We start from the raw sequence: 22,674 nt of genomic DNA, 5'->3' as shown, positions 1-22,674 counted from the left end.
GATCCAGCTAATGAAAAAGCAGGACAAGAGACACACAGAGGCAAGAACAGCTTCTGCCATGCCATGGAACCAGCAAGCACCAGTCACAACCTGAGTGATTTTCTGTGCCAGCAGCTGCTTTTATTTCACCTCTTTAGCACTACAGCCAGGACAGAAGCTGTGGATATCCTTAAATCCCAAGAATCATTATTTCATTTAGACACCATTCCACTGAAGACAGCAGCAGCTTCCCCCTTTTGCACACACCCACAACAGAGTCACTGGAGAATTTTAACACCAAGAATTTTAACACCAGAATCCAACATGCAAAATCACTGGACATAAAACATTTCCCTTATTTGTACAAAATACACCTGCCTTCATAGGTGTGGGACCTCACTGCCAGACACTCATCCCTGCAGAGGAAATCTGGGTGATGCCAGGCACGTTTTGGGTGTGCACAGCTCTGTGCTGACAAAACAGAGCTTGCAATAAGCACTTCCTCCTATATGGGGAGAGCAGGGAGGTTTCCTGGCCAAGAAGCATTCACTACTTGTGAAAACGAAGCCTCCGTTTACCCCATGTCATTTTAGGGTGTTTTATACCTGGATTTAACTGAAACTTTCAAATTTCGTCTCTCTCCTTGTTCTGGAGGCATTTAACTTGCTTTCACATTACCCTTCCACTGTTGAGGTGGGTGTAACATTCTCCCCTTTATTCTTGTTTCTTTGCTTTCCACGTCCCCACTCCAGGCTCTGATAGTGCCCCTCACACACTTCCAGAATGGTTAAAATGCTACAAAACTTGAAAATTTCTTGTGTGTGGGAGTGAGCTGAAGGACCAGAGCTGAACCTCTGGGAATCCAGGGCTTCCCTCTGGCTGCCCTGGCAGGTCTGGGACCCTGGCAGGGGTCAGGAACCCCCCTGGACAGAGCCCCCAGAGACACTGGCTGTGATCTCTGGCCATGGAAAAGAGTTTTCAATCCTACAGGGTGAATTACCAGCTCTGAGTGTTTGATATAAGTAATAATTAAGTGTGGCACGGGTACAAAAGTAAAATTTTAGGATTCTAGATTAGGGGTCCAAAGGGGACAAGATGGAGGAAATTGGGTGTGCCTTGTCCTTTTTCTCCTCCTTCATGCCCTCCATGTCTCACTGCGGTGTTGGCATTTTTCTGTTGGTTCAGGCTGGGGACACACTGTCCAACGTAGGTGACAGATATTGGCACGTTATTGTAAATCCAGCACAGGTAGTTTGTGGTATTTAATGTTTGTACCATCCCACTGAGGGCAGAGCCCCACACGCTGCCCTGCAGGACAGAGCTGCGGCAGGGCAGCAGAACATGTTAGAGATAAACAGAATAAACAACCTTGAAACAGCACAGACGAATTATGGCTTCTGCTTTGGCAGCGGGGCTGACAGACAGAGACTTTTACAATCTGGGAATCATCAATACCTCAGATTCTGACATGCTACAACAAGATTTGGTGATGCTTCTCTTGGAAAAAGGAGAAGGGAAACCAATGGATGATTTTAAATGGTCGATGAGCCAGGGAAAAGGACCTTCAAAAGGCTTTTCCTGTTTGCCACCAGCAGACAGGGCTGTCACAGAGGAATGGCATGGCCTGGCTGTGTACAAGCACTGTTTCCAGCCCACTAATGAGCTGATGCTTATTTGGTCCTTTCCCCTGCTTTTCCATGAGCCACTGGAACGTTATTTTCAGCCATCGGAAATGACACAAAATGTTAATGCTTAAATTCTCCTTTCAGCTTGAAGTTTGATGGAGAATAAAAGAGCAGACAAGACAGCTCAGAAACCCTCCAGGCACATGGAGCATCCCTAAAACATTTGGTTTCCATCTTCTGCTGCAAATTATAGACACAACGGATGTGTTTTAAACAAAAAAAGGCCTGTTTGACTTCATTCTTGCAGAAATGTTAATACTGAACCACTGTCAGCAGTGTGAATCAAAAAGGGGACAGCCAGGAAGCAGAATTTCCCTAAGAATACTGAGATCATGGTAATTAATTCATAAAAAAAATACTAGTGGAATAATTTTTTTTGTGTGTTGCTGTTTAGCAAAAATCCTGAGCCTTGGATTTTTGCCTGACTCCTTTGGAGACAAAGCATCATTTTAATATTCAGCCATATACAGATGGCTGAGGGGAAAAGGAGAATTGCTGAGGTGTCCTTTTCTCTTTTAACATAACCACAGCTCACATCCACACTGTTTTCCAAACAAACTAAAGTAATAATTTGTTAGTGAGTATGAACACAGACAGACTGCTGCTTCCTGGAATTGCCTGAATTTTGTTTTCTAAGAAACAATGCTCTTTGGCACAGGGCAGAGCTGGGCTTTTCAACATCCCACAAAGACCCTGTCAGCAGAAGAAATGCAATTGCTTTGTTTACCAGGTTCTAAAAATACTAGAAACATTTTTTTATTTTCTTAAAAAAGATGTTTTCTTACACACCCTAAGCCTGACAGTTCAAATTATTTAATTCTCTTCCTAAGGATTTAGTAGAGTTCAGGTTTGTCTCAAAATTACAAAATAATACAAGCTGTAGGTTTTTTTTGGGGGGGTTTATTATTTGTCCTAGGAGTAAGTGTCCCAAATTTTCTGCAGGTACTTGGTGCCAATTGAGAAAACAACCCTGCAGTGACTCCACAGTCCAGACAAAGTCAGTCAGAATATCTGATTCAATTCTGCATCTCAATAAAAGTATGCAGACAAACAAAGCATAGGTGAAATCTCAGGAGCCTAAACTGACTTAAAGTATAAAAGCAACTAAAATTAAGTTTAGACAGCTATACTCTGTCTAAACTTAATTTTAGTTGGCTTTATACTTTTATAGATTTTTAATATATAAATGAAAATATAATTGTCATTATGATTATTCTAAATAATAATAAAATAAATAAATAATCATATTTCATGGACAGGCCTGTCCTCTCTGGATGAAGCAACTGATTCATTTAATATCTTTTCATCCAGCTCACCCACTGCCACGTGATGGCAATGACTGAGGGATGGCACTGGAATGGCATCAGGCAGGAAATTCAGTTCAGTTTTTGCTTTGTGCATTTACTATCTGAGAGTCTCCCATGCCTATTCAGTAATTCTAACTGTGTGTATACAAATGTCTTCTATTTTTTTATACGTGTGTGGTCTGAGGGCCACAACATTAATCAGGTTTTTATATGTATTTGTCATTTTGTCTTCCCATCTATATCCTTAAGAAAAGAAAAACACATGCAGCAATAAAATGAATGTTCTGTGGCTCTTTATAAGAAACAGCCATTTGACATTAGCCCCAAAGCCTTTATCTAACACAAAGTTATTGCACACAAGAAAATGCTATAAAAATAAGGTATTTAGACTCTTGGACAAACATATCCTGAGAAATATCTGCCACTGCCAAATATAAGCACTTTCAGCTGACTGTGAATGGGACAGTCACGTCCAGCAGTTTCTGCTCTCCATTTCAGCCCACCCCAACCCCTTTTTTTTGGCAATCAAATAGTTTTTGGCAATCAATCCCTTTCCAAAGGGAGCCACAGAGACCAGAGACGTGTTCAGTTTTGGAACTTGGAATTTTGAATTTGGAACAGGGCAAATGTTATACAGGTATGGGTGACTCTGGACAAGGCTGTTCAGCACCATCCAACCCAAATAATGAGTTGCTCTACTCACCCTGAGTACCTTCCTACTACAGCTGCTCTCACCTACTACTGTGCTTAGCAGGAACATGGTGTATTTCTTGCTCTCCATGCCCACCATAAGCTCTAAATAAAATATCATGGCATTTTAAAAGAATAAACACATCACACAGAATATTGAGAATTGCCCCAATTTATATTAATTATCAACTAGTACTTTGGGGACAAAATATCTTATGAGAATTTTGTTGTGTGAGATTAGAAGCATCATGGGGGCATATGAAGAAGTGGGTTTTGTACAAATGTCACTTTCCAGCTCACCTTTTTCTGATTAGCTGGTGACAAGCTTCTGTAGAGCTTCTTGCCTTGCTTGCCAGCATTCCAAATGGTGAATGATGTCCAGGAGCTCAGCACTCTGTCCTCAAGGAACCTGACCCGGTGATTCCAGATGGTTTCCCTGGAGGGTTGGAAAAAGGGCAGATTTTGACCCCTAAAACTTTTAGTATTATTATAAGGCTATGTGCACATGTACACACTCACCTACAGGTAAGCCTGACCAAAGGGATTTATATAATACTAAAAAAAAAAAAAAAAATCCCATCAAAACATTAGACTGGAAAATTCTGAGGAAAACATAGAAAAGAAATTCTGTGGAAGTTCTCAGACAAAAAACATTTGGATAGATAGGAAGCAGTAGCTAAACAATTTGTATTTTCAAGAACCCTCCCAGATCACAAGAATATGAAAAGCTGCAGCTGTGGTAGTGAAATTCAACCCTTCCCACACCTGTACTCACCTATGAACTGCCCTAGAACCCCACAGTGACACAGGGAAGCATCTCCTAAGTCTCCTAAACCCAAGCTGAACTCCTCCTGCTCCATCTGCCCACAGGATCATTCTCCTTGGCTGATGTGAAGCTGGAATCTCAGAGATTTAGAAGCCCAGCTTGCCCCCAGCACCACAGCATAAATGCATTTACAGTGGGTGTTTGGCTCAAGGCTCCAGCTCGTGGTTGTCAAAGCTCTGAATCAGTGAAACCCCCAGCAACAATCACTGTCCCACACAAACCACCTTGTTACACCCTTCACACACACACATTTCAGACCAAATCAGACAGATTTAACTGTAAAAGTTCCCAAATATTACTTGGCAATGACACAAATGTGGCCATCCTTTTATTTGAAGGCAACTTTCATAAGAACCTGCATTTCTAGGAACAAAAAGCAGTGGGATTATTTTTTTTTCTTTTAAAAAGGTGTATGCCTGAAAGAACTTTCTAAAACACACTTTAGGGAAAAAAAAGCAAGCTGGCAGATGTCTGTCTGCAATTACACATTGATGTCTTCATATTTGGGATAACTTCCACAACATAATTAAGCCAAGTGATTGAGGCAAACAAGAGTGACAAATGACAAATCCACGGCTCTGGAACCATCCCCAGCAAGGGACCATCCAACAGCCTTGGATACTGAAGACCTGCTGACACCTTCAACAAGTTCAAGACAGGTTCTCATAAAGAGAAAACAATGCCAAGGAAAGCAGTTTTCTCCCAACTGGCAAATCCACTTGGACAACTACAGCTTTATTTCGTGTTTGAGTGCACGTGTTCTACCCTATAATGTAATATTTAAGAATACAACATTTATAATGGATTAAAGAAAACTGCCTGCTGTCAAAAACATCTGCTTTATTTCCAGCATTCATTTAATATTAATTAACTAGGAACCCACCTCAGACTTATTAAACAGTTTCTTAGAGAGAATAAATTGATTTCCTCAATTTGACAAATGAAACTTCCTAACATACATCTCTTGAACAAGGCACCTTGAGCTGTAACTTTCTTTCCCAGGCAATTTTGATGAACTCCTAGTGGTGTCTCCTTATTTAAGGCAAATTTCAAGTGGGGTTTTCCATTTTCTTCTTGGCATCATGTCTTCACAGCCCCAGTTATGTTCTGAAGACCTCAGAAGCCTCACAGGACCCAATGACCCCACTTCACTTCAGCACAGCCAGATCCTGCTCAGCACTTCATCACTGATCCTGCTCTGTTAACTTGGAAAAGACCCTCATGCACAAATAAAATTTCCTCACAGTTTCAAGGATGGCTCTGCACCAGCATTTTAATAGAGAAAAATAAATTCTTGGATTTGATCAAAAATCTCTTCTAATGCAACCACAAGATGCATTCCTGCTGCAAAGCTTTAACTGCTGCTGGCATCCTTTGACACTTGCCTTTTTCCATGTTCATGAGAGCATGCTCCATTCCCAGTAGGAAAGTTTAAGGAACAAAATATGAAGGTCAAGTATTTTTCCAGGATCACTTTACTAGACACTTTAGAGCTTCTAAAAAGGAAGATTATTGCTTTGCACATAAATGGAAAGCTTTTAAAAGTGATTTTCCTTTGAAATGTGACTTCAGAAGGTAACACTGTATTATATTCCAAAGGAACTTAGGAATCTGTTCTGTTGGCTTGAGTGGCACTGGCAAGTTTCTTTTCCACTTGAGCTTACAGCATTAAGAAAGCTAAAGTAAAAAACCAGGCAGCCTTACAAGGCATGAAAAGAACTTCTAACTAATTTCTGTGCAAACACTGCAATCTACCTCCAGGCTTATAAAAGATGTTTTTATTTTAATGGAGATGGAGGTCTGAGCACAGCAGTGTTGGTTCTTCCAGACAGTTCATGGTTGCTGTCTAGGCCATGAGAGCCTCAGTGCACTGCTGAGGCAAAATTCAATCAGACCAAATCTCAGTGGTGTTAATCACAGACTGAAGCAGATTTACTGACTTATCTCACCTACCAATGTTGTCCTGGAAAAGCAAGTGGGGGAAGCTTGTAAGAGAACTGCACTCCAAAATCAAACGGTATGAAAGGTATTAAACTCCAAATTAATTGGGTTGTTGTTCAACCACAAGAATATTGTCAGACAGCTTCATTTAACACCCATAAAAAACTTTCTTAAATATGCACTGTGGGTTGTAAAAACAAAGCCAATATACCCAGAATTGGGATTTTTTTTTTGCTTGCATCACTATGAGGCATTCTCATGACAATGCCCACAGAAAAGCATTTGAATCTCAAAGCTCCATATTGTGTGTTTTCAATGAAAAAATTAAATCTATCACTCTGAAGTCTTGAGTTAACCCTGAAATACTTCTAACAGCACAAGGTGTGATATCAGATAAACACAGAAGCGAGGGGAGAATTTGGGATTGAGCTTTAGAGTGACACTCACAGGCTTCATCTTTGTGAGAACTCACTCTGCACAAACAATCCCACACGCTGAGGCAAAAGGGAGCTTACAGGTGTCAAAGGAGAGAGTTTCGGTTATTCCCTTCAGGTTTCTGGTTCACCTAAGTTGCCACATTTTTTTGATGTTTCCAGAAGAGATAACTGGGATTCCTGCCTCGAGGGATAAGGGGATGCCATTTTCCCATCCTTCAGCAGCCAGTGCAGGTGCAGCAGGCAGGAGCTGCAGCAACGTGCAAAGGGTAATTAAAGAAAATGCCTGAAACGATCTCGAAGTTGTAGAAACCACTACTCAGAGATGATTCTCACAGCTATTTTCAGATTATGCATTATTACATATTCACACCTACCAGCAAGACCTAGGAGGTATTATTGTTCTGCATCACTCCAAATCAAGACAGCTTTTCCTACCCATCTCAGAAAAGATTAGAGTAAGCAATTTGCAGCAGCCCTTAGTACCGTGTCCAAGCCTGTGTTCAGTTCACAAGATTTTCCTCAGCCAGAAGGTGGGACAAAATTCTTCTCACTGTACAAATTTGTTCCCATATCCTAACGCTCTTTCTTGACCCCAAATCTTGAAACACATTATTTCCCCCATTCCTTTCATTTTGTTGTCACAACTTTGTAAAAGAAATGTTAGGAGTATTTCCACTCGAAATGTCATTCTTGAGGCTTACATAATTTTCCTACGATCTCACTTGCCATGGCCCCTCAATGCTCATCAGTTATGGAGACTGGGAGGAAGAAGAAGAGCCAAAATTCTGCAGGAGTGAAACGAGGGTATTCATGCAGAGGGTGAGAATGACTACACCGTGTGTTCCTCAGCCCCAAGAAGTTATTACCAGACCATCCACCCAAGTAATGCAACAATGGAGCTCTGTTAAATATGTGTGGTGACCTACTGACTGAATACAGGAGTCAAGAAACATCTGCTCTGCTCCTATTTTGAAATGAAAGATAATGTGACAATAACAGCAACATGATTTAATGTCTGAGCTCAGTCAAACCTCGCCATATTGTTGCACTGCCTTTCCCTTCCTTCCCCCAGTGAGGCCACATAAGTGAATCCACAGAGCAAAGACAGATGTACAAGCACTTGAGCAATGCAGAAATCCAAGCCCAATATCCTGAACAGTCCTGGAATTTTAGGCACGGATTGCCATCCACAGAAATATTATAGATCCATAAATCTGACCTCTTCTCCCTGTGCTGGCCCTGCATGATGCTCAGGTAACACCAGGCAGGAAGAGGAGCTGCCCAAGTGAACAGCTTCTTCCAGGCTTTTTATTGATGTGCCATCAATAAAAGAGGGGAAGAGAGCTCTGGATGAGAGGTGAACCTCACCTGATCGATAAAGCAGAGATGCAGGAACAGAGAACTTCATAATCACAGTGAGAGCTGAAAAAGCAGATCCCTTACAGCCAGTGTTGCATGCAGAATTCAAGGCCCTTACCATCCACAGGAAATTCGGAAATAAATCCTGTTTGAACCTTGGCCATACTGGTGAATAAACTGATTTTTTTTTTTTTTTGCCGTTGTTGTTCTGTTGAACTTCATGTGAACTTATTAATTGCTGGACTATATCGTCCCACTGAGTTATTACATTTACACTGTTAATAGGTTCTATTAATGTCTGAGTTCATCTTCAGGTCACGGGTCATTAGCTGAGGCATGGTTTGCATTGTGGCCTATTTTTCATGAAAGGCTTATTAAGAGAGACAGAGACTATCAATGTTAATGGCATTTACTTCTCAAGAATCTAATGAGGTCATTAGTTTCCATGTTTAATTGAAGTGCCAAATGCAAGCATAGAAGATAAAAATGCAGTTGACCTCATCAGAATTTCAGCTCTACAGGAGTATGTTCGGCTGTTCCTCTCTCCTGCCTGTTTTTGGCCGTGTGTGTTTGTGCAGGAAATGAAGGAGGCATTCCTGTGCTCACCACAGATCCAAGACCTGGCCTCAGAGCACCTCTGAAACAGCCAAATGTGTTTTTCACACTAATGCCTGTTCCTCTTCACTCAGATGACACTGGGAGCTTCCAGTGACTGAAACCAGATGTTTTCAATAGATTATGTAATTCTGCTTATTTCTGCAGAGCAGTATCACACTCGTTCTGAGCACAGGGGATCTGAAATTACTGAAGGTGCACTTCACCTTTCCTGCCCAGATCTTAGACAAAAGATACAAACCTTATTTTCCACATGTATTAAATTTGTCTTGACTAAAAGCTTGTAAACTGCACCAAGGATCAGCTGCATGCCCCAACCACCTGTCTTCATGAGCAGCACTACCTAAAGACAAGTGCAATTTTTTATTGCTCACCTCACTGCAAGCTCACTTTCATCTCACAGTGAGGTATTGTTGTATATACAGTTCCTTTCTCTCCCCTTTGGCAAGATAAAAATCTATGAATTTTTAACATGTTTTTATCATACAGTAGATTTTCTTACTCCAGTATTCCTCACTCTAAAGCCAGCTCTGCTATGGTCTCACATCAATTTAAATGTGGCTGTGCAGCACTGAGCACACACAACACTAGGGTACAACACCAAATAAAGTGATTTAGATCCAAGAGAGATGAAAAGTGGGATTTTGTGTTGTGAATTCCTAGCTGAAGAGAAATTTCTCAAAATCCAGCAGGTATCCATCACAGACTTTGGATGAAATGACAATGAGAACATTCATATTTCTGCATGCACCAATTGAAATCTAAATACAGACACTGATCTTCGTGCAGATTCTGTCACACGCCCAAAACATTTAATAATGCAGACTGATGCCTCCAGGGTAAGGGAGAATGCAAATAAGACTTAGTTTCCTGCTTCATAGATATTTTCAGCTCCAGATATGTGTTCCAGAATGATACTAATCATAGGAAATGACCTAAAGCACATGAATGTTTACAATTATACTTACTAACTAAAAAATAAAAGAACCAAATGTCAATTTGCCAAGCAGTTTTATATATATTTTAGGAAGTCTGAAAATGCAGTGAGGTTTCTTTCTCCCTGGAAGTTTCTGAAAGACACCCACATAAACTGAAATCATCACAGGCTATGAGTGACTGTTGTCTTTGCTGGAAAGAATGAATGATGAACCTTTCTGTAAAAATGTCCTGCTATGGTTTTTAAGACTGAAACCACACATAGAGTGTTTAAAAAAACCCAACTTTCCTACAAACATAATTTTGATCTCAGACAAGATATTAATTTGGCTGGTGAGTTAATACTTCCAAATCCAGGTCTAGGCTAATGCAAAATTTAAAGATGACCTGGGCCAATGGCAAAAAGCAAAACACCACAGAAAACTGCTCAACAAAACACACCATATAAAGGAAAGGCCTTCTAGAAAAGCCAGAACATGCATTAAATAAGATGGAATGACCAAGAGGCAAATTAGGCAAGACCCAACTGAAATTATAAATGATAAACTTAAACCTTTGTGATGAGTCCATTAATCAGTTTTTGCTCAGCTTTGGTCTCCAGACACAAACACTGGGCAACCCTTCAGAACTCGGGCAACAAACAAGGGGCTGAGCCAGCACAAAGAGCTGTTGCACAACCTCGTGTTTGGAAAGCCACACCAAATATCATCCCCAGTAGTACCAGCAGGAAGCCAAGAGGAAGAGCAGCTCTCCTGATTTCTTAGAATGAGACAAGAGAGGTGCCAATTTGGACACACACCCTGCACATCTGAAAGAGCTCCCAGCATCTCCACATTCCCCCAGGATGCTGTAATTCAGGGTGCTTGTGCCACACAGCCTTGGAGATCTGAATAAGCAACAGCTTGCAGTAAATTCAAAACAAATTAATTTCCAAGAATTAGATGCTTTCCCACAGACAGAAGCAAAAGGCTTCCAAGAGTTTTTAGTGTCCCATCATGTGTGGCTGAAAAGTGGGCCACTAACTGCCAAAAGGATCACACAGGAAAAGAGGGAAAATGAACCAAAAAACTTTACATTTCAACATGAATAAAAAGGAAAATAATTTATCTCGTGCTTGTTTGCAAAATCAAAATCATATGTGCTATTTGCTTGAATGACCTTTTCATAGTTAAATGATTTTATATTGATATTCACACTTATAAAGATCTGTAGTGACATTAACCATGAGTGTGCTATTTATGGGACTTATTTGTTTTGCACTGTGTGCAGCAATACAACAATACAGGCATGGACAAAAATTTACACAAAAATGTTCATTTCTACTGGTCAGTCCTACAAAGCCATAAAAACAGGGCTGACTGAAAGATGTACTTAATCATTAATCAGTAAGAAAACAGTTTACTTAATTACCACTGTGACTCTGGCATGGGATTCCTAAAGGACAGTACAACCCATGTAATTTTTTATTAATGTCAATGCACAAGAGAAGGGAACAGCTTTGGCTCAGCTTGCAGCACGTAGAGGAATCAGCAATTTAACACCTCCTTTAGGGGCTGAGCAGCCCAGGAAATGCAGCAGGCAACAAAAACAGCTTAGAAGGAAGCACCTGAGATAATTACTCCTAAACATCCTCGGGGATTTTTCAAATCTCATTATCTGATTTAGGTGGTTTAGACCCTTTAAAATAAGAAAATAATAAATGTAAATGCAGCACATTATCAGATTAAAGGTTTGGTTTTAGTCTGTTTTTGTTGGTATTACAAGTTTCTGTTTACTTTTTAAATATTGAGGCAGTTGATTTTGAAATTAAGCCGTAACATTTCAAAAATATTCTTTACATTATGCTTCCTACGTCAAACAACATGAGAATGAAATCTTTACATATTAAAAATCCTAATAAAAAACCCCAATGCAGTTTCACCATCTTTTCTGCCGATGATCCAAGATAAAATCAACTTTTAAATTCTCCTAGAAACCACAGCTTACTCTAGGACAGAGTGAGTGGCAGCCTGGGGGTGGTACCGGTAGAGCAGGAGGCACTGGTTCACTCGAAAGACTCCACCACCCTTCTGGAGATGTTCATAAAAAAACAACAAATCCTCTGGGACACCCTGCAACAGAAAAGAGTTATTAGATCAGTATTCAGCTACATCTGAAGAGGTTTTATTTTTCTGCCAAATGAATTACGGTTCAACAGAATTGTTACTCATAAATACAACTTTTCTCTTGCCCAGGGAGGGTGTGGAGTCCCCATCCCTGGAAGTGTCCAAGGTCAAGTTGGATGGGGCTTGGAGCAACCTGAAAGTGTCCTGGAGGTGAAAGAAGAAGATCTTTAAGTTCCAACCCAAGCCCATCTCTGATTCTATACTAATATTTGTGTATGCCCCAATGAACTTCTCTAATGGGTCATGAAATAAATGCAGCTAATGCTGCTGAACTATTTATAAATGAAGTGCAGCTGACTGCAAGGACAGAGCTGGAAAAATCAACATCATCTCATTTCCACAGGGATCTCAAGCTTGGTGCAGGTGAATCCAAAAGAAAGAGAAACCCAGCTGCTAAAAAGTTTGTGCAGCCTAAAGTTCCATGGAACCAAACAGTTTGTACTGCAAAGGATCAGTGATTTGAGAAGGGTTTTTTTCTCATTTTACTGGAATTCTCCTCCTTTCTCTGGCTGTCATACAAATACTGGGCTCTACTTAGGAAAGGTGACTCAGGCCCCATAATGACAGACTTCAATAAAACTGCAATAATGGCAGCCTCAGAATGAGGCAACATCTGAAAATAATTTTTATTTTTTTGAAACTTCCATGGTACATTCAACCTTATGGGATTGCATCCACTGCTGCTGAAAACATGACAGGATAAAAGCTCATGCAATAGTGGATCTAGCAGGCTCTAGGAAAAATGAGCGATTTCACCATCATTTCAACATTTTCCACTTAAAAATTTCCATTTTGTGGCATATGAAAGCACAAACCCAGCTTTAAGGTCCTCCACAGAAGGTAAAAAAAGGTAGTGTTTATTTATATTTTGCAAAGCTACAACTTCTTGAAATACTAGAACATTTCATTCTATCATGTTTAAATACCCCTGCAATACAGTGTTTAAAGGGTCACATGGTTTCTACCAGACTAAAAAGCTCCCTTTTATAAAACCAGGTGGGTCAAAGAAAACATTTAAGCGTAGCAACAACAAAAAGCTGAAAGGTAAGATGACAAAATTTTAAAGGAAGAGATTGAAATACATTTGTTTCTGTAGACAGTATCATACACATGAATAACCAGGTCATGAATCTCAACCTCAATTTGAATCATTCTATTTCAACACAGAAAAATAATAAGAGTACAAGTTAAAAAAAAATTAATTGAAATTTTTCCCTATTACTACAGCTTCTGAGTTTCTTCCATAATTAAGAAAATGAGATTCTCTAATTAAAGTGCTGGACTGGCCCTCTAGTTATGAGAGCAATACAGTTCAGTGACTATTTCTCATCCCCACCAGGCTGAGTAGCCAGAGGGGTGTGGGAGTGAAAAAGAAATGAGACAAAAACTCGCTGAACCCTGGAAAACAACTCCAAAGCACTCAGCTGAACATTTGTATCTTGGGAGAAATGAGAATACAACCAAGCTCTGGACTCTGCAGCTCCTGCCCTCACTCTGGTCCATGTGTGACACTGGTTTGGGCCAGGCTCCCACATTCTGAATTAAATGTGCAGCTATTGGTGTTCTTTGTAGACATTTGTCTGACTTCTGGTTTAAGAGCCGCAATGCAGAAGAAAACTTTTAGACAAGCTCATACAATTTATGCTTTATGTGAACCTACGTTGAAAGTCACAAAAGAAATCTGGAGTGGCAGCCAGCAACCGCAGTCACCAGGAATACAAGAAAAACACAAAATCAATTTCTTTCCATTTATCTTGTAGCCCTTTCTATATTTTCCTTATTGTGGACTTTAAGGGAAATACTGAGCCAGCAGAAAAGTTCAAACCTTTTTCTCCTTTCTGCTCACACAGCAGACCATGTCTCAGGGCACAAGTGCAGCAGATACCAGCTTGCTGCAGGAGCCAGAGTTTGATTGAGATCTATGATTAAATCACATACATCTCAGCAATTTTTTCTCTTTTGGATAAGCATTTACATTACTCAAGACAACTGTTAATATGTATATTTAAGATGAATTATTGCAGAAGTAAAAGGACCTTTCAAAAAACGCTGTTTGGTTCCAAGGGCTCTTTTACTTTCCTTTAACTGGCAGAAATTCTCTGGAATAAATTGCACTCAGGCCTAGGAAGGAGCAGGTGCCTTGCACTGCTCAGCAGTGGCCTCTCACATTACAAAGGAGCAGCACTGCCACGCATTTTTCAGAGGAAAGATGTTGCCTGTGTTATGGATCCTGCAGGGATGGGACTTCCTAGGGCTCCTGAGCGTGTAAGTTTGCTGCAATACAAGAGTTCCTTCCCAGCTGAGATCTATTATTGGATCCAGATGGCATTTTAAACACCAGGAATCTTTGAAACAGCACAGTTCTGAAAAAAAAGCTGTTTAACCGCTAAAGGGATATTTTAATGTATTTTTTGAAAATTAATATCCATGGCTAAAAGTATCAATTACTAACCCAGCATTTCAGCAACAGGCTACCACATCAATAGCTTTCAGCAATAATAAATACAATTAAATTGCACAGTTTACATGTTACTGGACTACATACAGAATTTTCCATATTATAGGCAAAACCCAACTCCACATCCTCTGCTGCAAAAAGGCATAAACTAATTACAGCTCCCAGAAAAAAGCACAGCCTGCCCCTGCTCTGCTCTAACCAGCCACATGCAAAATCATAGTTCACTTTTTAACAGGGGAAGGGTTTCTGCTGACCCAGTACGTTGGGCAGGAACTCTTTGCTGTGCTGATGAGTGCACAGATGAGGGAACTGATTTTTTATAGACCATGGGGTGTCAAGCAGAACTCTAGCTTGAGTTTAAGTATCTCCTTGTTCAGAGACCAAACTAAATTATCTCTGATCCTTCTCTTGCCATCACTGTTCTCACTCCTGGCAGTGAACTGTGTTTTAGCTGCAGCCACCTCAACATCTTCCAAAGAGGTTCAAGCATCCCAAAACAAGCAATTCTGGCTACAACTCTTGCACCTCCACCACCAGTAATGATGAGGAGCATCAGCAGGTGTGGTATTCACATGCCCTCTGAACAGAGAGAGACACACATTTCTCCTGAGAGAAACTGTGAGAGAAGCAGAGAAAAGAGAATCAAAACAATTCTTATCTCATTCCCTGTTTGTGCCAATGTGGAATGTGGTATAGAGATTTTTTAGCCAAGATGATTACTTAATTAGATTCTGGTAATAGTGTTTTAGAGTCATTGACCAATTGGATCCACAACTGTGTCAAAACTCCCAGCAGAGTCACAAGTTTTTCTTATTAGTGAGTTAGTAAGTGATAGTTCTTATTAGTGTAATATAATTATAGTATAATATAGCATAATAAAGTAATTAATTATCCTTCTGAAACCATTGGAGTTCAGACATCATTCTTTCCAGGCATCAGGGGTCGCTTTTACAATAAGCAGGGATCTTTCCAGGGCGAAGCCTGGGGGGTTCCCTGAGGGGTTTATTATGTTCCCACAGGGACCATCAGTAATTTTTGGAGGAGTTTTAATGCAGGGGATGCCCTGTGCAATGCTGTAACCATGAATACCTGGTGAGGTCTTGCTGGGATGAGCAACAGCAGCACTTGGGGCTGACAGCAATCCTTCCATTTGCCCACTTGGACAGAAACCACCCCGGGGCTGTGGAGGCACATACACAATATAAAAGCTGCCTTTTACTGCTAAAGCAAACAGATGAGAGTGATTCTGCCATAGAATCAATCTGTCCCAGCTTCCTCATCCATCTCTATGCAGCCTTGTCTCAGTCCCATCTGACACCCTGCCCTGTCCCAGCTCACAGACACTCTGGCAGACGTGGCAGATCCTTGTGAGCACAACCAGTGGAGATTTAGCCTGTGCAGAGAAGTCTGACTGGTGAAAATGGGAGATCTACCATTATTTCGTTAATAAATGCACTTGTAATAAGCAGCAATGACAAACAAGACAGGAGAAATCCATCAATCCACACAGGAAAAAGCCTTCAGGTTTGGAAAGGCTTGGTCCTCCCTTTTGGTCAGGGGCATCAAGGAAAACTGGGCTGCAACTTGGTACACATTTTAGAAACCAGTCAGCACCATCAGGGTAATTACTGGACAGAAAAAATAGCTTTAATTCCTCAGAGAAACCTAAAATTAGTGATTGGCAAGAATTAAACAGCTGTTAATAGCTTTTCTACAGGATTATCCAAGATATTCTTAAGTCTCTCTTTCTGCAGATCTGTCACTTCATTTCTTGGCTCTCATCCAAATCATGCCTTTCCATCATATTGCCTTGATTATAGGACCAGGAGCCCACTAGGATTTATTTCATTCTTTAGGAAATAACAGGTTAAAGGAAACTCTAAAAGGTTGCTGTCATCCAAATGTCTTGGCACAGAGAAATGCAGTTAAACAAAGATGATGGGGAAGTCAAATGGAAGGGAGGTGGTAAATTGTAAATTATATTTAATAACAGACCAGCAGAAAATATAATTAGACATGGAGTATGGGGTGAATTTTCAAATAGCTTATAAAGTATAATTAATCACTGGCTCCACCACTTTTTCTCTGCTTTTTAGATCAACTATGGATCTCTGTTCAGCCTTAACTATAACAAGCCAAAAACATACAAAAAAAAAAATCCAGTAGTGCCTGTATTTTATCCCAGTTTTCCCCACAGCATCTTGATAGGTTCTTTGACAGACTGACAGTATTTTAATTCACGTTCCAAAAAACCAAATTCCTACTTAGGCTTTTACCTCTCAGGCACCATTACAACCCCTTGCCTTTCTGAATGGAATGACATTTGTGTGCTCTGGCAGGGAAACGTGGAAAATTGCATCAGTGAGAGCCTAACAGCTACATTTACCTCAGAGCTTTACACATGGCCTACAGTCTCCTGTGCTCAAAAGGATATTTTGACACCTCCTCAGTTTGTGTTTTTTGTGACCTTTTATCACAAAAATAGAATGAAACTGAGCTGCAGACACTTTGTTCAGAGTTTGTATTCAGAAGGGCTGGTGCTGTACAATGCACGATTCCATCTGGGGCTCATTAAGAATAATTTCCCCCTGTTTACACTTTGAGATTAGCTCAGAACTTTAAGGCTGTCACTCCATTTTCAGTTTTCATACACTTAAAAAGGAAGGATAAACACAGGGGTGACAGGAAATTTGGAACCAAGTTGTAGTAAAATTCTAGAGAAAGAGACAAGTTTGGCACGTAACAGTTGTGATGTAGAGAATAATTCTGCCTGGAGAGAGCCAAGACTGCAATTTTCCACCCTTGCGTGGAGTGGAGCCTGCAGGGTGGCAATGCTCATTTATACAGCTCTCCTTGTACTCAGCATTTCTGTCAGACACATGAAAAAATAACTTTTCTTCACTAATAACAGGCACCTCATCTCCCACTGCACACGACTGGGGAGTTCCCCACTCTAACAGATTATACAGCTTCAAAATCTGCTTTTCACATTAGGCCAGAACACGGGCATTTTTCTCCTCAGCACAATTTTTTTGTGATGCTTTTGGACACGGTTATTACTTTTTAACAATGGTGCTACTTTTTAGGAGACACCAAAAACTCCAGCAGCAAAGCCACCCGTGGTAATGTCACACACCAAGTGTCAAATGGGAGTTCTGAAGGGTTTAGGAAGTGCTGCTACTTTTTTCAATAAGGAAGTACTGCACTCTTTATCCAAAATTGCTTATAAGATTATTTTCTTTTAGTTTCCTAAAAAAAGTAAGCCAAAAATATGGTTCATCGTGTGACTCTTCTTCCAACAGGGGATACTGTTTGAAATGTTACTTTATAGGCTTGTGACCACTTCCATTGTATTATCTCAGCCTGAGACCACCATCAGAGCTTGCTAAAATCTTCTCAGTGCTCCTGCTTTAATTATCATTTATCAAAGACCGTATAAATAAAACCTCTACCATTTTAGTTAATTAATATATATTAAAAACAAACCTGTCAGGTTCTTAGAGACCATTTATGAAGATATTATTTTGTTTGGACCTAAAAGGAATACACTTCCAACAACTGCAGATCTTGATAAGAAGGAACTTAATTTAAAAAAAATGGAAAAAACCTGTTTCACCTAATGAATGACTGGAGAGAGCCACACATATCTACCTGGAATTAAAAAACAAGGATTACACCATAGTACATCTATTTGTATTTGATCAGTCCACCCACTCTGTTGCCATAAACATCAAATCACAATTTCTCCAGTGGAAGAATTACCCTCCATTTTTTCCTAAGCACTGAAATACGAATAACAGGTGTTTGGATTTAATTTCAAATGAGAAATGCAGCTTTTTGGCAAGAAACAGTTTAGCAAACAGAGAAGGCCAAAATATGGAGATTTGTTGGCCTGTTCCTGTGTTTACTTCCAGCAATGTGACACTGGCAAGCCTCATTAATAAACACTAACTCAAAAATGGAGATGGAAGTGATCAGATTAATGCAGATCCTGGCACAGGTCAGAACTTAGAGGGATGAGACCCCTCAGAGTATTCTCAGCTCTGCTGCAACACAAAAAAACCTCCTTTGCCTTAAAGTGAATATTTTCAAAAGAAAATGAACCAGTTAGAGCAATGCTAAATACTTTGTAACACTAAATGCTCAAGATTTAAGACTCAATTTTGTGTCCTCTAAACTCTCAGAAGACAAAGGTTTGACTTCACTGCTTTGTTCAGAGCTGTCCTGCTCACAGGGTATTTTTCTGAAGGTCCTCTGCATCAGCCAGAGTCGGAGCTTGGACATGTTGGACACCTCACAATAGGGACAAACAATAAGTTCAAATTATCACTGGTAATTCTTCAAACCAGAAGGACATATCATGCATTGTGGCTGCAAAATCATCAGGATTAAGATTGTCAGCGTTCTACAGCTGAATAACCAGTGGCATAGTTCCTACACAATTACACAGAGAGAGCAAAACAGAGAAAACCCAACTCATAAAAACAAAACAAGGAGAAAAAAAAATCAAAATGAAAAGCAAAAAGCACAGAACAATAGTCTATTTAACTTAACCTCTTGAACTTTGTCATTAGGCTTGCTGTTCTATTGTTGCTCTGCTTTAACTTACTTGCTTTCTGTCTGGAGCTCACTAACAACGCTCGAGAAGTCAAACATCCTTCAGAGAGTGAAAATACAATGATAAGAAATAATAATAAAAAAGAAATCAAGAGCATGGGTCAACAAATGTAGATTGTATTGGGAGCAAGGCAACATTCCCAGCTCTTCCACTCACTCACCATGTAATTAAGGGCAAATCTTTGCACTGCTCTAAACAATTCAGTTCTCTGTCTGCTGTCTCCTTATAATTATAATTTTTTGGCAGCCCAAAGAATAATATTTGTATATTGTCATACATACACACACATGTGTATATATACACACACTGCATGGCACTGAAGGGCTTCATTTAAAAGCTATAAAAATAATAATCATCATCATCTGTTGTAGTTTAAATAATTAAATAGGAAATAGCCTTTGCAGATTTTTTTTGAGTACTAATAAATGAAAGCTTAAAAAAATCAGAACCACCCATTTTAGCCCTAAAATCTCACCAAAACCACGGGAAGCAAAACCTCTCAGAACCAAAGCACACAAAATGGATCCAAATGTGTTTAAATTAGATCTATTTGCCAACATATTTCAACTACCACAATAAACAGTGCTAACAGACACCCATGGATTTTATTCCATAAACATGCTGATGAGCTTAAAGCAGTCAAATTGAAGTAATGCAGGAAATTCATAGAGACGAAGAACACCTAACTGTCAGGGAAGGAACACTTCTGAGACCACAGGTATGGAATTTGTGACCTCTCAGCCCTGATCCTTGGAGAGAAGCTACTTAAAATCTTGCAACGACAAGCACAAGAACTAAGAGGACAGGTGGATAAATGAGATTTTGTGGTAATAGTTTTACAGCCCTTCTTTTTTCCTCTCAGGGATATAAATCTTCCCCCTCAGGTGAAGGTACTTTTATCCCTCTGCCATTCTGCACCTTTCTTCCCTCCCAGCTTCTTCCAGCAACCCACCTCACCTTGCTCATAACAAAACTAAGGGCTCACCTGTTCTTACCATCTATTCCAGGGACCAAAGAGGAGCTTGGATGTCTGAAACCTTTAATTTTTCCAGGTTTGCTGACACGTCCAATAGATGTGTTACAATGCCAATCTCAAGTAGGTCCTTCCATCACCAGAGTTATTCCCAAACAACTTTAGTTGGTTGGAAACGGTAGTTTTGGGTTTTTTTTTTTAATTGTATGACACAGGTTTTTTTAGAGCTTTTTTTTCATCTACACCCCTTTCCTAATATTCCTTAATAACAGCTAGAAGCTGTTAAACAAAGGGATGGCTCCTGGACTACAGATCCCCTGAACCACTCACCTTTCCACCCTCATCAAATCTTCCCACGTGAAAAAACCATTCTCGAGAGCAGAACCAGGTTGGCATGATCACAGTAGGCCCATGGGAGGTGAACACCTAGGAGAAAAAGAGGGAATAAAAAATCCAGTCAGTTAACAAAATGTCAAACCCAGCAGCTGCTGAGGAACAAAGCAGACCTCACACATTCACCTGAAATGATGCCTAACCTTCAGCAATTTCAAGCACAGAGAAGGAAAAGTGCTGGAAATTCAGCAGGTGCTTTGTGTTGGAAGTGCAGTGTGAACCAGAATCTCCCAGGTGCCACAGCCCAAAAGGTGAGTCTGGTTCTTGCTTCATATTCCATGACCTTCTCTTCTCCCCCAAGCTGCAACACTTAAACAGTTAAACACTTACCTGCAGAGTACTTAAAACATTTTTCCAAATTTAGAGTATTATACTGGAGCTGGCACTTTATCAATAATGGTGATGTTACTATGGAAATGAAGTAATTGAGAAGAATCACGGAAAGTTCAAGTTCTTAAACTGAACCCTACAATTCCTAAGCGTTGATTCTTTTTCCATTTTATATTCCTTATACATATATTAAGTATGAACTTTCACTGATCTTTTATTTCTGCCAAAGACACTTAAATTCTAATCAAGCTTGGACAAGTGAAATGCAATTTGTTTTAAACACTACCTGAGTACTGTGGATTTGCTACCCAGGGGTACCTACAATAAAAGGTTTTTGGAAAGTAAGAGCTTTAAGTAGAGAAAAGGGAGTAACTATTAAGTTCATCTCTTCATTTGTGACAGCCAAGAACTATACAAATGGGTCTTTGAAGCTTTAAACTTGTTGTAAATACAGCTGTGAAATAAGCCAGAATGTGGATTACAGGAGGTAAGCTGGTTCTTTCTTTTTGCACAAGATGAAGTATCCAGGCAAAGAGGAGACTGAACTTGTCAAACACAAGGTGCAAAGTGAAGGCAGGAGCTTGTGCCTGCTTCCAGCAGAGACACAGGAACTGCAGAACACACCCTGGGGCATGAAGAAAAAAACAACTTTAGAACTGCTGTCAGTCAAATGACAGTGCCGAGCCTGTAAGCTGAGCCTGTAAGCATGTTACAGTGGTAATATTAATATTCCTGTACATCTGAAGTTCTTAAATGAAGAGTGTACATTTGTCACATGCATCTCAGCATCTACATTTTAAAGGTGCTCCTCTGGATGCCAGCCTGAGGGAGCTCCACAAACTCTTATGTCTGGCAACTTCCATTTCCACAGATAAACACGGATTTAAAACCAAATAAAGACACTTACATCAACGGTCCAAATTAATTAAATCAGAAATTGAATCAAAACTCGACAGATGACCTATTTCCACTTTTCTTACAGGCATCTGCCCAAACTTGAGGGTGAAGCACACAGCATAAGAGAAGCTCCAGGAGCACAATGACAGAACCTCACTGTCCCCAAAGGGATCCTGAGGTGACTCATTTTCATCCAGACACTTGATTCTAGGGACTCATAGTCAGAACAATCCTATCACCTAATGTCTTAACTCATCAGCAGATTGTCCAGAACTGAAATACTCCAGTTCAGAGGTGTTGAACGTAAAAATCTCCCCACACGAGTCAGTGGGAGCTGAAAGAGTCAAAACAAGCCCAGAAAAGCAGAGCAGCAGTGATTACTCAGTACATGGTTATTAGCTGCACATTAATTACAAGGGCAATTGAGTATGGCCTGAACCAAACAATGACCAAACAGTAATCCCAAAGGAAAACAGCAGCAGGGAGAAAAGCCAGGCCAGAGGGCATTGCATTGAATCTCATCTCTGAAAGAAACAAAAACTTCAAAAGGAAGTCTTGAGCCCATCAGAACTTGTGAAAAGTGTCTGGAGAGGCCAGAATGGCATTTCCTCAGAGCTGCCAGGTCCCTCAGGGATCAGAAATGCACTTCACCTCAGAGATGGAGCTCCATGCAATCAGCAGTGCTCAGCTGCCAAGAGCATCCCTCCCAAACATCCCAGAAAAGGAGTGTTCCACTGACACAGAGCCTTCCATGGAACCAGACAGAACAGATCTGAAACATTTAAGAGAAAACATCCACAAGGCACTGATGCTAACACAGATGATGATTTTGCAGCAGACCATCCCACACTGCATACACCATCTCTCCTAAATCCAGCAGCTCTATGGCTCACTGTCCATCTCAGCACAGACACCAGAGAGAATCACATGGGCAAAACAGAGACTGAGGATGCCACACATGATTTCAGGATCTTATCCTTCAAGAAGGTCTTTAAATCTGAACAGCACAGCAGCTGAGAGTCAATGAATTGGCAAATAAATGTTTCCTACATTAATACTTACAGT

The 22,674-nt window shown here is 40.3% G+C and overlaps 1 protein-coding gene across 7 annotated transcripts in view; it reads right to left on the bottom strand.

The window, feature by feature from the left end:
- The window catches only part of B3GNTL1 (UDP-GlcNAc:betaGal beta-1,3-N-acetylglucosaminyltransferase like 1), a 94,521-nt gene that overhangs the window by 8,789 nt on the left and 63,058 nt on the right, over positions 1 to 22,674 (bottom strand). For 5 of the 7 annotated variants that reach the window (XM_032751707.3, XM_072937117.1, XM_072937118.1 and 2 more), the window contains 3 exons: positions 20,320 to 20,415; positions 11,762 to 11,886; positions 3,962 to 4,097 (listed from right to left, as the gene is read on the bottom strand). In XM_032751707.3, the coding sequence (XP_032607598.3) occupies positions 3,962 to 4,097; positions 11,762 to 11,886; positions 20,320 to 20,415 (357 nt within the window). Of the gene's footprint in view, positions 1 to 3,961; positions 4,098 to 11,761; positions 11,887 to 20,319; positions 20,416 to 20,508; positions 21,896 to 22,674 lie in introns of those variants that run through there. The other 2 variants (XM_072937122.1, XM_072937121.1) reach the window with 2 other exon arrangements.

This window comes from Taeniopygia guttata, chromosome 18 (assembly GCF_048771995.1).
Source record: "Taeniopygia guttata chromosome 18, bTaeGut7.mat, whole genome shotgun sequence".
NCBI classification, from domain to species: Eukaryota; Metazoa; Chordata; class Aves; order Passeriformes; family Estrildidae; genus Taeniopygia; species Taeniopygia guttata.
This window is presented reverse-complemented; position numbering and strand designations above follow the sequence as displayed.